Below are 16,601 nucleotides of genomic sequence, written 5' to 3'. Positions count from 1 at the left end.
TATTAAGTTCCAGTGAGAAGATTCTAATTGTTACATTATTTTTACTGTGTGATAATTTCACAAGTGTATACATATGTCAAAACTTACCAAATTGTATATATATGTATTTTTTGGGCTGCGTTGGGTCTTGGTTGCCGCGTGCGGGCTTTCTCTAGCCGCGGCGAGCAGGGGCTACTCTTCGTTGCGGTGCGTGGGCTTCTCATTGCAGTGGCTTCCCTTGTTGCGGAGCACAGGCTCTAGGCGCTTGGCTTCAGTAGTTGCGGCACGCAGACCCATGGGCTCAGTAGTTGTGGCGCACGGGCTTAGTTGCTCCGCGGGATGTGGGATCTTCCCGGACCAGGGATAGAACCTGTGTCCCCTGCATTGTCAGGCAGATTCTTAACCACTGTGCCACCAGGGAAGTCCCCAAATTGTATATTTTAAGCAGTTTATTTTCTGAGTAGACAATAATTGACATATAATACAATAATAAAGCTTTAAAAATGTAATAGAACCCTTTTCTGAATAAAAGAGCCTTATTTTTTTAAATTTTATTGAAAAGTATAGTTGATTTACAGTGTTGTGTTAATTTCTGCTCTACAGCAAAGTGACTGAATTATATGTATATTATTCTTCTTCATATTCTTTTCCATTATTGTTTATCACAGGATATTGAATATAGTTCCAAGAGCTTTAATTTAACTCTTAAATTCTGTAGCTATAAAGTAACTAGATTTACTTTATAAATTTATTTCTGTAAGTCATGTTTAAATTAATCTAAATTCCTTTAGCATTACAAAAAAATTAATTCTAAGGATAGCAACTTCACCTAACATTTTTTTGTTGGTAGGGACACTTACCAAAGTGAAAATCTTTCATATGAAGACTGAGAAGTCCTTTACACAGAGTTAATCCCAGAATAATAAAGAAGTTGTAGGAAAAGGAAGTATGTGGTTATTGGACTGGTTTACCTCATACAGCTCTTGATTCTTCATTGGTCTCCTCATGTCGTTGATCCTTCATTAGTAAGAATCAGAGTTTGTATTTTTCCTAGACACTGAAATTGAAGCTACCTCCTTCTCCTTAAATCTCCTAATATGTCGTGTTGAGGATTCCTGAAAACTTTGTTCCGATAATTGGTTTTAGACATTGAAGGTATTGCTGAAAGTTGGGTTAGGACCGTTTTCCCCAGAGGGTATGCTAATGTGTCCTGGGGTGCCACAGTGTGTTAACGGAGGTGCTGTGTGGTATTATAAGTGTTTGAGCATAGTGATACTGGGCATTAGTGAGACACGACACAGCTACCAGCTCCAGGCAGTTAGGGTGTTGAATTTACATGATACTGCATCTCTTTTGCTGGTGCCATACTTTAGATAATGGGATTTTGACAGTTACTATGGTGCAAAAGCAAGTAGTGTGTGAAAATAATTTTGGAACAAGGAATATGGATATCACTGTTTGATCTGTATCTAATGTTTGATTAATTTTGGAGTGCCCAATAGGCATGCACAGCCCATTAGGAAGTAGTTGTGGTTAAGAATGAAATACTTATTTTAATTGATGTGTGTTTTTTTTCAAATGGCTACTAAGTTATTAGGACATATATACATAGTTTTAGGATTGCATTTAGTCATTGGAACCACCCTAGGTGTTTTTTTTTGTTTTTCTATTTTATTCTGTTATAGTCGATTGTATTTTTTTAACATCTTTATTGGAGTATAATTGCTTTACAATGTTGTGTTAGTTTCTGCCATATAACAAGGTGACTCAGCTCTACGTATACATATAACCCCATACCCCCTTCTTCTTGCATCTCCCTCCTACCCTCCCTATTCCACCCCTCTAGGTGGTCACAAAGCACCGAGCTGATCTCCCTGTGCTATGCGGCTGCTTCCCACTAGCTATCTGTTTTACATTTGGTAGTGTGTATATGTCAATGCTACTCTCTCACTCATCCCAGCTTACCCTCCCCTGCACCGTGTCCTCCAGTCCATTTTCTACGTCTGCGTCTTTATTCCTCTCCTGCCCCTAGGTTCATCAGAACCATTTTTTTTTTTTTTTTAGATTCCATATATATGTGTTAGCATACGGTATTTATTTTTCTCTTTCTGGCTTACTGCACTCTGACTGGCTTACTGACTCTCTAGGTCCATCCACCTCACTACAAATAACTCAGTTTCATTTCTTTTTATGGCTGAGAAATATTCCGTTGTATATATGTGCCACATCCTCTTTATCCATTCATCTGTCAATGGACACTTAGGTTGCTTCCATGTCCTGGCTATTGTAAATAGTGCTGCAGTGAACATTGTGGTACGTGACTCTTTTTGAATTGTTTTTCTCGGGGTATATGCCCAGAAGTGGGATTGCTGGGTCGTATGGTAGTTCTACTTTTAGTTTTTTAAGGAACCTACGTACTGTTCTCCATAGTGGCTGTATCAACTTACATTCCCACCAACAGTACAAGAGGGTTCCCTTTTCTCCACACCCTCTCCAGCATTTATTGTTTGTAGATTTTTTGATGATGGCCATTCTGACCGGTGTGAAGTGATACCTCATTGTAGTTTTGATTTGCATTTCTCTAATGATTAGTGATGTTGAGCATCCTTTCATGTGTTTGTTGGCAGTCTGTATCTCTTCTTTGGAGAAATGTGTATTTAGGTCTTCTGCCCATTTTTGGATTAAGTTGTTTGTTTTTTGCTATTGAGCTGCATGAGCTGCTTGTAAAATTTGGAGATTAATCCTTTGTCAGTTGCTTCATTTGCAAATATTTTCTCCCATTCTGAGGGTTGTCTTTTCATCTTGTTTATGGTTTCCTTTGCTGTGCAAAAGCTTTGAAGTTTCATTAGGTCCCATTTGTTTATTTTTGTTTTTATTTCCATTTCTCTAGGAGGTGGGTCAAAAAGGATCTTGCTGTGATTTATGTCATAGGGTGTTCTGCCTATGTTTTCCTCGAAGAGTTTGATAGTGTCTGGCCTTACATTTAGGTCTTTAATCCATTTTGAGTTTATTTTTGTGTATGGTGTTAGGGAGTGTTCTAATTTCATTCTTTTACATGTACCTGTCCAGTTTTCCCAGCACCACTTATTGAAGAGGCTGTCCTTTCTCCACTGTACATTCCTGCCTCCTTTATCAAAGATAAGGTGACCATATGTGCATGGGTTTATCTCTGGGCTTCCTATCCTGTTCCATTGATGTACATTTCTGTTTTTGTGCAGTACCATACTGTCTTGATTACTGTAGCTTTGTAGTATAGTCTGAAGTCAGGGAGCCTCATTCCTCCAGCTTCATTTTTCTTTCTCAAGATTACTTTGGCTATTTGGGGTCTTTTTTGTTTCCATACAAACTGTAAAATTTTTTGTTCTAGTTCTGTGAAAAATGCCAGTGGTAGTTTGATAGGGATTGCATTGAATCTTTAGATTGCTTTCACCCTAGGTGTTTCTTTGAGGCTAGGGGCATTGTGGAAGTTATCTAGTGAAGGAACCATGAACCAAGAAAATTTGGGGATCTCTGGATTAGGGAATGCTTTTTATTGCCAAAAATTTTTATACACTTCCTAGTTCGATAGAGTTATGCAAAGTATAATGTTTGACAGGCTTTCTGGTTATTTAAATTTAATGTCAAACTCTTCTGTGTCATTTTACCTTGAATATATTTATTTCAATGTTTTAGTTTGTTTACTAACTTAGTAAAGATGATAAATATTTTCTTTGGTTCAGAATCACAGTGCCTCAAAACTCTTTATTAGAACATTTGTTGTTGTATAGCCATTAATGATTTTAGGAAGCTAGAAAAATGTGTTTTAATTTCAAGGCATTATTTTGTTAAGTTAATTAAAATTATACATGCTTTATGTCTAATGATTTATTTGTTTCTACATGAAAGCAAAGTATAGTAGATCATGTGGGGGGAATAAAGTTTAATTGAAGGTTCTGACATTTGCTCTTTAATTAATAGGTTTTATATTAGAGAATTATGATTTCATCTTGAAAGTTGAATTTTCTGACAGCTATTTAGAAATATAGCTGTTACTATAAGTTGAAGTGTACTTTTAAATGGAAAGCTACTTTTGTTAAAGCATTAATTGGTAATTTATTAAATCTTTTTAGAGACTTAACAGGTTTTAACTCCTTTTCCACAAAATATTTCATCTTAAATATTAATTACACACTTCATAATAGTAGTCTTCTTCGTGCTTGAGTATGGATCTGAAAAGGTAGATATAACTTGGAAACTATTAGTTTTTTTTTAATTATCATTTTGTTTTTGATTTTTTTCTTTATTTATTGAAGTACAGTTTATTTATAATGTGTTAGTTTCAGTTGTACAGCAAAGTGATTCAGTTATACGTGTATGCATGTATCTGTTTCACATTCTTCTCCCTTATAGGTTATTCCAGAATACCGAGTGAAGTTCCCTGCTGGTTACTATTTTATATATAGGAGTGTGTGTATACTGATCCCAGACACCTAATTTATCCCTCCTCCTCCCTTTCCCCTTTGGCAACCATAAGTTTGTTTTCTATGTCTGTGGGTCTGTTTCTGTTTTTATTGCTTGTATGTGGAACCTAAAAAAAAAAAAAAGGTTACAAATGAACTTATATACAAAACAGAAATTGACTTTCCTTTAGTTTTGCTGAAGGAAGTGCCATGATGTTTCTGCCTTGGCACTTGGTTTCTGCTCCCTGTGGTGGCCTGCCCTCCCTTTTCTTGGAGGGAGAAGTCTCAGTGCCACTCCATTCATTCTTATGCTATAGCTTTTACCGTAGTATTTTAGGTCTCCCTTTACCTGCCTGTCTTGACTTGCTGCTGAAGTACTTAAATGGAGGGGTTATTTTTTTATTATTATTATTAATCTAGCAAGCAAGCGCTTGTCCTACAGCATACATTCATGTTTGCTCAAAGAATGATCGAAGCACATGTTGTCTTCCTTCTTGCCTAACCATATTTTCTCTCTCTTTAAACTCTTTCTTCATGCAGTGCCCTAACCATTTCTAATATTCAGGCTGGATCGACTGGAAATTGGGGCTGCCATGTCCAGTCCAAACGTGGGAACAATACGAGAACCGTCGATATTGTGGTCTTAGAAAGCTCTGCACAGTACTGTCCTCCCGAGAGGGTGGTAAACAATAAAGGGGATTTCAGGTCAGTGACATGGAGAGTGCTGGAAAGGGCTGACTGGCCCCTCGTCTTTTTATTCTCAAAGGCATAGACCTATGTGCCCAGTCTCCTGTCGTCAGAAAGAAAATTTGAGCAATGTATGCGTATTCACATATATATCCTTATATATCTAAGGACTACCCATAAGTGATTTCAGAATCATTTATGGAGATTAAAAGTAAAAAGAGGTGCCTGAACTTTATCTGAGATCTATTGATTTATAAGTCTCTGAAAGTTGAGCCAGAAGTGTTCTTTTTTTTTTTTTTTTTTTGTGGTACGCGGGCCTCTCACTGTTGTGGCCTCTCCCGTTGCAGAGCACAGGCTCTGGACACACAGGCTCAGCAGCCCTGGCTTATGGGTCCAGCCGCTCCGAGGCGTGTGGGATCTTCCCGGACCAGGGCACGAGCCCGTGTCCCCTGCATCGGCAGGCGGACTCTCAACCACTGTACCACCAGGGAAGCCCGAGAAGTGTTCATTTTTATCAGGTGGTTTTATTGTAAAAGTTAAGAACCACTACTTTAGGAAACAGTTTGGAAATTCTACTAAAATAGTGTGCTAATAGCATTTCCTGTTTTCTTTTTTTTTTTCTTGTTTTTTTTTTAAGGGCTCTTTTTGGATGACCTTTGGAAGGTTTTGTGGTGCTAATTGACTTTTAACCGTAGGCAGTTAAGTGGACATCATAATTAGCAGAAACACATAACCATTTTTCCTCCCCTTTGGTTCTTCTGGCAATTAAGCAAGAGGGACTTTGAGAAAGGAAGGCTGTTGGGTGGTCTGAAAGCTGGGGAGCCACTAGTGTTGGACTCTGTTAAGATGATCAGAATGGGTTAAATATTGTGATTTGTTTGCTTTTTTTTAGTAGAAAGTTTAGAATTTGTGAGAGCTAAAAACTTTTACCTTAGACTCTCCTTACTTTCAAAGTTGCTTTAAAACATTATCTTTAAATATGTTATTTACCTAAAGTTCTTTATGTTTAGAATTTTAGCAATGAGTTATATAGTTAATATAGATGAAGGGAAATATGTAGCTCTGTAAAGCAGCATAAAGATTGTTGAATACCCAGTTCATAGCTGTCTTATGATTGGTGGTATTGCTGCCTTGTGGCTGTAAGTCTGATTTTTAAGGATAAGAAAAAAAACCCTTTGGTGTTAATCTTTCAAGTCAAAGGTAAAGAAGCAATAACATCTTTACCTCAGCTACTTCTCCATTGATTTTTTAAAAATAGTCTTTCGTCCTCCTCCCCCTCCCCCTTTTAAAATTCTCCTTGACATGAATGTGTGGAAATCATAATTTATTATTGCCAATGGATAAGTTTTTTATGTGGATTAACTGTTAATCTATAATATTTAAATATTTAAAGTATACGTTAAAGTGCAATATATAACATTTGTTAATTTTGTTAAATTCAACATCTTCATTAAATAGTCATAGTATGTTTTCTGCTTGTGGTGGATTTTCTGTTTTTACTCATAGTTTCGGAGGGTTTTCCATTTTTAAAAATAGAAGTAGAGTCTAACCATTTAACTGATTAATGAATTATTTATCTTTTGACATTCTGTAAGATATTATACAGTTACAACTTCCACTGCATTAATAAGATTTAGTTTAGTCTTGCTTCATCTTTTATATAGTTTTTCATAATGCATTCTATTTTGGTGTGGCTGATATTATAATTTAGCAGTTCATATGTTATGAGTCAGCTATAACTGACTCATATATATAATATATATATATATGACATACAACATATTATCAAATATGTTATTTTCATTCCCAGTTTTGGAGAAATAAAGCTCAAATAACAAAGATTTCTCTCAATCCAGTTAGTGCTGATTCATACCAGCAGGTCAGTGTAGTCACTTCACTTGCACAGTGACTGTACAATTTATCTGGGCTTCACCCAGATAAATTCGGTTGTATATGGTATTGGACATCTCCAAGACCCACCCCCCCGCCATCCCAGCCAAGTGCAGAAGTTTGCTAAAAGGACTTATGAGATTCAGCATATAGCTGTAGTGACATCTAAGATATAGTGATACAGTAATATACATAGCTGGATAATAAGGGAAAAAGACACAGGTGGGTTCTGGAGCGATCCACATGTAAGGTTCTTGATTATCTCTGCCTCCCAGGAAGGTCACACGGAGCTCACTGCTCCTCCAGCCTTGAAAAGACAGCAGCCTCTGTATAGTGTTTCTGCCCAGGGAAGCCCACTGGAGGCACAGCACCCAAAGTTCTTGTTGGGGGCTGGTCATGTAGGCATCCTCTGCCAACCTGATACCAAAACTTCAGACCCCCAGGAAGAAAGCAGGTGCTTAGCATACACCATATTGCTTGTCCAGACAGTCTAGGTACAGTGAATTACCTTTACCAGTTAACTGTTCATGGGAACACTCCAAGCCCCAAGTTCCTAGGTGCCACCGAAGGACCAGCATTGCAAGCAGGCCTTTCTAAGGAGAGCAGTCTTGGGCCTGCTATGGTAGCTCTTTTCTATACATATCCTAACTCTCCTTCTGTGACAGGGCAAATTCTATTTATATTGGATAAGATTCTGACCTTATGTAACTAATGGTTATATAAGCCAGCAATACAGTAACAGTAATTAAAAAGAAACGCAGGACCATTTGGTGTACCATTTTTCTTTTCTACTGGGTAAGATACAATTTCCCTGTCTGTTTATATTTAGAATATTTTAGGAAAATATTCTGTTAGGGTAATAAAATACACTTGGCTGGTAGCTTAAAACGGTTTAGTCCATTTTAACTTAAAAAAATTTTTTGGGGGGTCCTTATTATTAAAGTTTTGTTTCTTCTTGATTTTTGTCTGATTCTGTGTGACATGTTCTAAACCTTGATTTTCCTCTGCTGTTACTAGTGTCAGCGTAGGTTCTCTTAGGCCATTTTGTCTTCGTCTCTCTAGGTGGCCCAGAACGCTGGCAGGCATTACCGCACATCTGCAGTGTACTCGGAATACCCACAGCGGTGGGATCTATCCCGGAAACGCCCAGGATGAGAGAAAGGCCTGGCGCAGATGTGATCGAGGTGGCTTTTGGGCGGATGATGATTATTCTCGCTGCCAGTATGCAAATGATGTCACTAGAGTTCTTTATATGTTTAATCAGGTAACTGGAAAGTCTTCAGATCGGCCGAGGGTGCTAATAAAACGTGGTACTCACACCAAATACATAAGATTTTTTTTTTTTAATACTAGTAAAGCATAGGATTTGGTGTTTATACTTCAGTGGACTGTGTCTTTGGGATCAGACCTGTCCTTCTCAACCAGAGAAGGGCATCTCTGGCATCACTCTTCCTTTCCAGTTACGACCTGACTCTGTGCCTTTGCCTGAATACCTTCATCATCTGTATCTCCAGGCAAAATCCCAACCATCCTTCAAATGCACCTGGGAAGCTACCCTTTAGTTCCTTTTATAAATCCTTTGTCACAAGTGATCCCTTGTTGCACTTGTACTATTCGTATGCTTTTCCTTATCTCTGCTTCTGTGTGTCTTTTTTTAAACCATAGCAGATTATAAGCTGCTGGCAGGTGCTTTCTGTGTCTTACACATTTTCTTACGTTCCTCTGCACCTGATATACGCTTTTTGTAATGGTTGCTGCTGAGTCGTGTTTAAGTCAATAAATAAACAAATGGGAAGCATGACTGGCAGTGCATGACAGTACAGGTAAGAGGCAAATAAGTGATTCATGCTCCCATGTGGCAGGAGTTCCAGGCCAGATATTGATCCTTCCTGGCTGGAATACTCGGGAAAGGTGTTACTAGGCAATTGGACTTGGGTATATATAGAATTTGGCTAGGTAGAGATGGTGCAGCCCATTTAGGTACTGTTATATTCCATTCCAAGTTAAAAATAATTCCTTCAGGTAAGTTTCCAATAATATTTCAGTCTTCTCAGTTTTGGAGAAGCACTTTAAGAAGGTCATAGTGAGTAGATGATAAAAAATTTGAATTCATTGCCATGTTTTGAAATGCAAAGGTAGGATGTCAAAATTTTGTCCATCATTTTGCTAAGTGCTGCTTTTTCCCTTTTTAATATAGATGCCCCTCAACCTTACCAACGCTGTGGCCACAGCCCGACAATTATTGGCTTACACTGTGGAAGCAGCCAACTTTTCTGACAAGATGGATGTTATATTTGTGGCTGAAATGATAGAGAAATTTGGAAGATTTACTAAAGAGGAAAAATCAAAAGAGGTATTTTCTGGTTCAGATTTGTAGCATATAGCATATCAGCAAATGGTCATGTGATAGGGTTCAATCTGTATTTTGAAAGGCTGTTTATGTTTGCTGTATTTGAACTAAATATACCTTTTAACTTCTAAAATTGTCATTGAAAAACCTATGCTCCATTATAGTGACTTGTTGGGAAGAGTAGAGGTGAACTGTCAGTTCTTGGAAATTACCGTGATGGGGCACAGCCAGCCTGTGAGAAAGCAACGTCCTGCATCCACGTTGTAGGTCAGCCTGGCTGCTTCTCTCAGGCTGCCTGGGATTTCTCTTCTCCACACTGTCAGGTGTCCGTCCTTCTTAGTGAGAGTTTTAGGCCCCCAGATCTTGTGTTAAATTGCTTAACTGCTTTTGGAATGTCCTAGAGAAGTGAAAGACTACTTTAGGAACTTAAAAAAAAAAATTTCATGTGATTAAAATACACAAGTTATGAAAATTTAATAGCTTTGAAAAGGGGCCACGTTAAAACTGTGATATGCTTGTCCACGTGATATCCTTTAAGGGAAAACTTCAAACCACGGTTTTCAGAATGAATGAGCAGCAAATAATGTTTTGAATAAGTTTTTAGATGCAGATTAACATATTCTTAAACTTTAAGTTTCCAGCTAGGTGAGAGCTTTATATAAACTGTTTCTCTTGTGATAAAATCACTTACATAAAAATGAATTTTAGAGGTAGAAGAAACTTAGATTAGGTCATACACTGAAGCCCAGAGAAAAATTAAATGATTTACCTAAGGTTTTTCAGCTAGGTTAGGGCAGGGCTGAAAACAGAACCCAAGAACCTTGGCTGTCTAATCCAGAAGTTTCTGCTGTATAACATTTACTTTCGAAAGTACAGTGTTGCCCATTGTATTCCAAGAGTACTGTGGGGAAAAGACTGGACTAAACAAAGTCTAATTTATTTCTTTATGTGGGACATCTCAGATTCATTAATGTGCAAAAAGGTAAGTAATATGCCTTTTTCCTTAAATCATTTAACCAAGGAATTTTTTTTGTATAGTATCTATTAATATCTTGCATTTTGGTGGTAAGTTTTGAAACTGCAGCCCTAGTACATTAGTTACTTTACTTGATGTGATGTAGCTGTTAAAGGAAAGAAAATAGTGACATGTATATAGATAGGATTCAGGTCAACGGACCACTTGACGATGAGTTAGCATTTCTGTGTTGTTATCTGAACTTCAGACCACAGTTTCCTAATGAACTGTTCTCTTGCTTGATTGTGTCTTTGGGCCACAGCCTGCTTCGCATGGTAAATTTTTTTAGCCCTGGAAGGAGCCGTGTGAATTCTGCTTCTGTGGTAATACTGCTCTCCCTTGTTGATTATAATCACAGGTTAGCTGCCCACATGATTAGAAGTCATTCATGGAAGGTGGTCACTGGAGTAATTGGAATGACATTTGGAATGTGGACCTGGAGAAAGATTTTGCCATCATGTAATAGATGTTTATTCCCATGCTGCCCTGTTTTGGTGTGAGGGACTTCTGCACACCTCCCAACTTGGGAAGAGCAATGCAGTACATTCCACCATGTTTGCTGGTGTGTGGAAAAAATGGTCTGCTGCTTTAGTATGTTCTTAGGGGGAAGCATCTTGTTGAGGACTGGAAGTGGACCTGGTTCGTGAGTTATTAACCATGGGCCCTTTGTTTTTAAAATGGGGGTTGATACTTGCTCTGTGTAACGTGCAAAGTTTGTGTGTGCAAGTGAGAAATATAGGTGAAACTATTTTGCAGAATCATTGCAAAGCTAGGATATACTTTTTATAGGGTTGGGAAATTTAACATTATTATGATCTCAGAGACTACGAAAGAGGTCCTTAAAAAAAAAAATCACGAGACTGCTTTAGTTACTTATCTACAAACTTAGTTTGAAGGAGATTGCTGTCACTTTCACTGGCTAACATAGGAGGTAAAATTTTAATCATCTTTGGAAACAAATGATGGCAACTTATTAAGTATAAATAGAAGAAACAGGAAGATTATTCAGGATTGAACAATTGAGGTATAAATGTAATATTGCCTATGATGCAGTGACAGATATCTGATTCTTTGGAAACTTAGACTACAGGCCATTGCTTTCACTGTCTATTACTATATTAAGAGGCAATCATGAGGCTTCATTTTAAGGGCTTCATTTTAAGTTAATTACCACTGCATAAAATTATGCTGAGGTATCCTTAAATGCATATAGCATAATTGGACAATTAAATTGATTTTTCTATTATGTCCAAAAAGTTATTCTGCTGTGGATTTTGTTATAACTAAAATAACCTGTGATTGAATCCAGCCAACACAGGGTGGTACTCTATGGTCTTAGGTGGGTGCTAGAAGCTATCAAACTGCCAGCTTTAAGTGATTTGTTTCCTGGGGTCTTTTAAAAAGAGCTGAAGGTTGTCTGTCAGGCAGTGTCTGTTCCATATTTACGATAGTGATTTCTCTTGTGAAAACAAATGTACATCCATTTCAGAAGATGAGAAAGTCTATGAAGATTAGAGTTGGTTACATGGTATAGTCTCCTTCCTGTGCTCTCATTTTAAATATGTGAGTGAGGCAGGCACCTTAATGCTAATTTACTGCATTTTTATGTACAGATTTTTAAAAATGTAAAGTTCTTTCATTTATTCATTTTAAGACATAATCACTTCAGTATTGATGGTTATGTTTCCTTTTCATTTTCGGTATTTTTAATGTTTTATTCCTTCATCTTACTTGTCAGACTTTTCTGTAAAGATTTTCAGAGCCAGCTTCTGGCCTTTTGATCCTTCCACCACATGGTTTCTCAAATGTGTGTGTGTGTCATGATCACCTGGAAGGTTTGTTAAACACAGACTGGTAGGCCCCATGCCCTGAGGTTCTGATTCAGTAGGTCTGTGAGGGAGTCTGAGAATTGGCATTTCTACAAATTCCAGGTGATACTGGGCAACAAGTCTTTGGCACAGGCTCTGAGAACCAGTGTAGAATCTTCATTTTCCATCCTTATCTTGCTTTTTTAAAAAAGTTCTCTTTGCGTTTAACTTTTTAAAAACTTTCCAGAAACTTTTTTTTAGTTGGAAAATGCCAAAAACATAGGAGAAGGAATGTTATTATTAATACTTTTTTAAAATACCTTTCACAAAGCTTCAACAATTTTCAGTATTTACCAGTCTTGTTTCATCTCTCCTATCCACTCATCTCCTTTGTCTTCTATCCCTCCCACCTTCTCTCTCTCTGTCTCACTCTCTGTATCTTTCTGTCTTTTTCATTGCTGGAACATTTAATAGCAAATTTTAGATGTCACATTTCATCCATAATTTTTTTTAATTATAAGGAATTTTAAAATAGAACCATGATACTGTCATTATATCACCCAAATGAATTCTAAATCCTTAATATCATAAAATACCTAGTCCATGTTCAGTTTTCCTTGATTATGGTTTTTTTTAAAAACATGTGGACCTCGTGTCTGGGCATTCATTCATATAATTTTGTAGTTGGTTATGTGGGATTTTGTAGACAATTATGTCACCAGGAAAGAAGAGCCGGTTTCCCTGTTCCTATATAAAATACATCCTTCTTTTTTTCTGGTTGTATATACGTTGGTGAGGACCTCCAGAACAGCGCTGATTCATGTTGGTGATGAGCAGTCTTAATGAGAATGCTCTAATGTATCATTATTAAGCGTGATATTTATGTGCTGCTGCTAAGAGCCGAGGGGCAATAGCGGGGTAAGGGGGTCACTTTGAAATTAGTTGTTCGCTTGAGGTTTTACAGACCACAGAAGAAAGGTGAACTCTGCTTTCAGTCCCGTGTGAAGGTTGATTTGTGTGGACAGATTGTCAGGGAAGAGATTTTTTCACCTCCCACCTCATGCCAGGGTCAAGACAGGGAAGTTTCAAGTCTCCTTGCCATTCCCTTCCTTCCTGGAGGCTAATTTAATGCTGGTTTGTACTGACCCTGGGGGTGTCTCCTTTGTGTTATCAGCTTTACGCAGTGGTCTTCTCCTGTTAGGCCTGTGTTGGCGGGGCCTAGGCCCTGCGTGGAAGTCAAAACATAGTCGGTGATCAGCTGAGTTCACCCTCAGAGCTCCTTGGATTCCTGTTGTTTTGCTGTTAGTCTCTGGTGGAGCCTTTATTTTCTCACTGACCAGTGGTGCGTTTAAAAGGTAACTTTTTTCCTTTAGCATTTTTCACTTTTATAAGAATTGTCCAGAGTACTTAGACCTTCATACTTCCAGAAGACGAGATGCACATAATGTTTCTGTAATCAGAAAAAAACAGAATCTGCTTCCATGGGGAGAACTGGAGGAATCTTGGAAGTTCAGCTTTTCCATTTGTTGTGAACGTATGGCTGAGGGTGTTGCCCATGACACTCTGCCGCCCTTGAATAGTGTTCTTCACGTGTTCTAAGAATTTTTTTTATAAAAGCAAGTTTGTCTACCTGGAGGAAATGTTCTTTCTGTTAATTGTAAAATTGTCTTTATTGCCTTGACTAGAAACCTAGTAAGCATCAATTTTTCCCCAGTCCCAGCAGCTCTGCCATTGACATGTAATTTTTTATTTTTTTATTGAAGTATAGTTGATTTACAATGTTGCATTAATTTGTGATTCAGTTACACACACACACACACACATATATATAGATATTCCTTTTTATATTCTTTTCCATTATGGTTTATCACAGAATATTGAATATAGTTCCCTGTGCTCTACAGTAGGACCTGTTGTCCATCCTTTCAATATGTAGTAGTTTGCATCTGCTAACTCCAAAGTCCCAGTCCATCCCTCCCCCTCCTCCCCTCTCCCTTGGCAACCATAAATCTGTTCTCTATGTCTATGAGTCTGTTTCTGTTTCATACACAGTTCATTTGTGTCATATTTTAGTTTCCACATGCAAGTGTTATGATATGGTATTTGCATTGACGTGTATTTTTGACTTATCTGTGTCTCTTCAAGTCTGTATTTCTCACTCTTAATTCTTTTTAAATTAAAAGATAAATAATCTTTTTAATTGTGTTAGGCTGCCTCAAATCCTTTCTGTAAAGAAATGGAGAATAAATGCAACATTTATTCCATGTGACATTATTTTCAGGCTTTTTCCCCTCTTCCCTTCCGACCCATTTCCCCATCATCATCCTCTTTACTTCTGTACCACAGTGACGTCAGAGCTTTCACCTTTGCCACAGTCCTCATGGTCATCACAATTAGACCTCTCACTGAATATTGACTACTTAACTAAACAAGCTGAGACACGTTCAGTGGGGTCCCCAGGCCCCCCAGGATGCTGAAGCCAGTTAACAGTGACATAAATAACACTCTTAAAACTTCACTCTCACAACAGAGCAATTCCTTCATTAAAAGTAATCAAGGCAACATAACATACCTTGAGATAGCTATGATCTCAATATAATAGATTGTAATTAGGAGAAAACCATGAAGACTGCTTGAACTTAAATAATGATATCAACTGCTCTTGTTATTATTTAGTCAGGTTTGGACTACATGTCAGTTCTGCACTTCCCATCTCCATCATGGCTGTCCCCAAACAACTGCCCAGCGTACTGCCCTGCTGATACATGTGTCTGTAATTTTTGCTCCTCTGGTTCTTAGAATTGCTGAGGGTACCCCTGCTGATTCGTGCTTGAAAACATAAATGTGGGGAGGGGCCTGGATCTCTTGACTTTTCTCAAACTGCATGAATTACTTAATGAAGATATTTGCCTTCTGGTTTTTTTTTTTTTTTTTTTGTCCTTAATTTACTATGAAATGAGACATTCTGGGCACTTCTTATAGGGTTCTTGGTCTCATTTTACAGATGGGCAAACTGAGTCTTGGAGATGCTAAATAATCTGCTATGGGCATTTATCATGTACAGGACAGTTGAAATTTTAACCCAGGGGTACTTAACTCCAAGGCACATAAATATTCTAGCTGCAGTGTTATTTTACGCTTCTATTACATTAAAATTAAATATCATCAAGTTTAGTCTATGTATTATCTTGTGTGTTTCATGAACTAACATCAGAAATTCATGGAATTTACGGACGATTTTTGAACTAATTTTGCCCAGGGTTCTGAACATGAATACAGAAGAGAAGATGAAATATTCTGTCTCTTACAGCAGATGACATTTAACAATTTCATTGTTATTAATGCGGCATTTTCATTTCTTTATCCTTTTATCTTGGATAAAGTGTGTTCAGAGTGTTTTCATTTGATCCCCACTGTTTAGTGTGACAGGTGGAAGAGCAGGTGCATGATTTCTTCTGACCCTTTTGCGGCTGGCGTGGCCTTCAGGGAATGCGGTCAGAGAGAGAAGACAGTGCTTACTAACGCTGGTTGCAGTTATTAAACTATATCTGTGTGTCAGATTTCAGGAATACTTTTTAAATCCAGTGTAATTCTTCATGCACTGTTACCCTTTCTGTGTCCTTTTTTGCCACTGTGAAGGATTCAGAACTACTTCCGTAACCAAGCTACAGAAGCGTGTAGCATTTCGTGATTACCTGCCCTAGGGAATATATTGGCAACAAATCCCTTTCCTTAGTTCTTAGCCATTTGTAATGAAATAATGAGAAAAATAGCTTGTTCTCAGCTAAGGCAACCACTCATATTAGCTCTGTACATTCTTAGAGATATTTCTCTTCTTTACAATTATTAACACATGTTAAATTCCTTTACCGGCATTATCTAGTGACCCATAGCTGTAGTTCTTTGATCAAAACATAGTTTTTCAGAAGAGATGATGTATCAGTCAGGTCTCATGTTGGATTTTCATAAAGTCCATACATGTAAAACTTTTAAAGAAATTATGAAACTACTTGTACTTGTGCTTATTTTTTTAAACACTACAGAAATATTTGAGTAGTGCCTCAGAGGAGAATTGGTATTTTCCTGTATTTTATCTTCTAAGTTTTTGCAGCCAGTGGTCATTTCTTTTCTTATAGCTATAGAGCAGGGGTCCCCAATCCCTGGGCAGCTTACCGGTACCGGTCTGAGACCTGTTAGGAACCGGGCTGCACAGCAGGAGGTGAGCAAAGCTTCATTTGCGGCTCCCCGTCGCTCCCCATCCCTCCGCATCCCCCCCCCGTCCCTCCCCGTCCCACCCCGTCGCTCCCCGTCGCTCCCCCATCCCTCCCCATCACTCCCCCGTCCCTCCCCGTCCCTCCGCGTCCCTCCCCGTCCCTCCCCGTCGCTCCCCGTCGCTCCCCGTCACTCCCCGTCACTCCCCGTCACTCCCCGTC

At 38.2% G+C, this 16,601-nt stretch overlaps 1 protein-coding gene across 4 annotated transcripts in view; it reads left to right on the top strand.

The window, feature by feature from the left end:
* The window catches only part of ADGRA3 (adhesion G protein-coupled receptor A3), a 118,964-nt gene that overhangs the window by 63,344 nt on the left and 39,019 nt on the right, over nucleotides 1-16,601 (top strand). For all 4 annotated transcript variants that reach the window (XM_073805121.1, XM_033856895.2, XM_033856896.2 and 1 more), the window contains 3 exons: nucleotides 4,959-5,123; nucleotides 8,058-8,259; nucleotides 9,193-9,348. In XM_073805121.1, the coding sequence (XP_073661222.1) occupies nucleotides 4,959-5,123; nucleotides 8,058-8,259; nucleotides 9,193-9,348 (523 nt within the window). The remainder of the gene's footprint in view (nucleotides 1-4,958; nucleotides 5,124-8,057; nucleotides 8,260-9,192; nucleotides 9,349-16,601) is intronic.

Source organism: Tursiops truncatus, chromosome 5, assembly GCF_011762595.2.
Source record: "Tursiops truncatus isolate mTurTru1 chromosome 5, mTurTru1.mat.Y, whole genome shotgun sequence".
Lineage (NCBI taxonomy): Eukaryota > Metazoa > Chordata > Mammalia > Artiodactyla > Delphinidae > Tursiops > Tursiops truncatus.
Note: the sequence above shows the minus strand (reverse complement) of the source record. Positions and strands in the feature narration are given on the sequence as shown.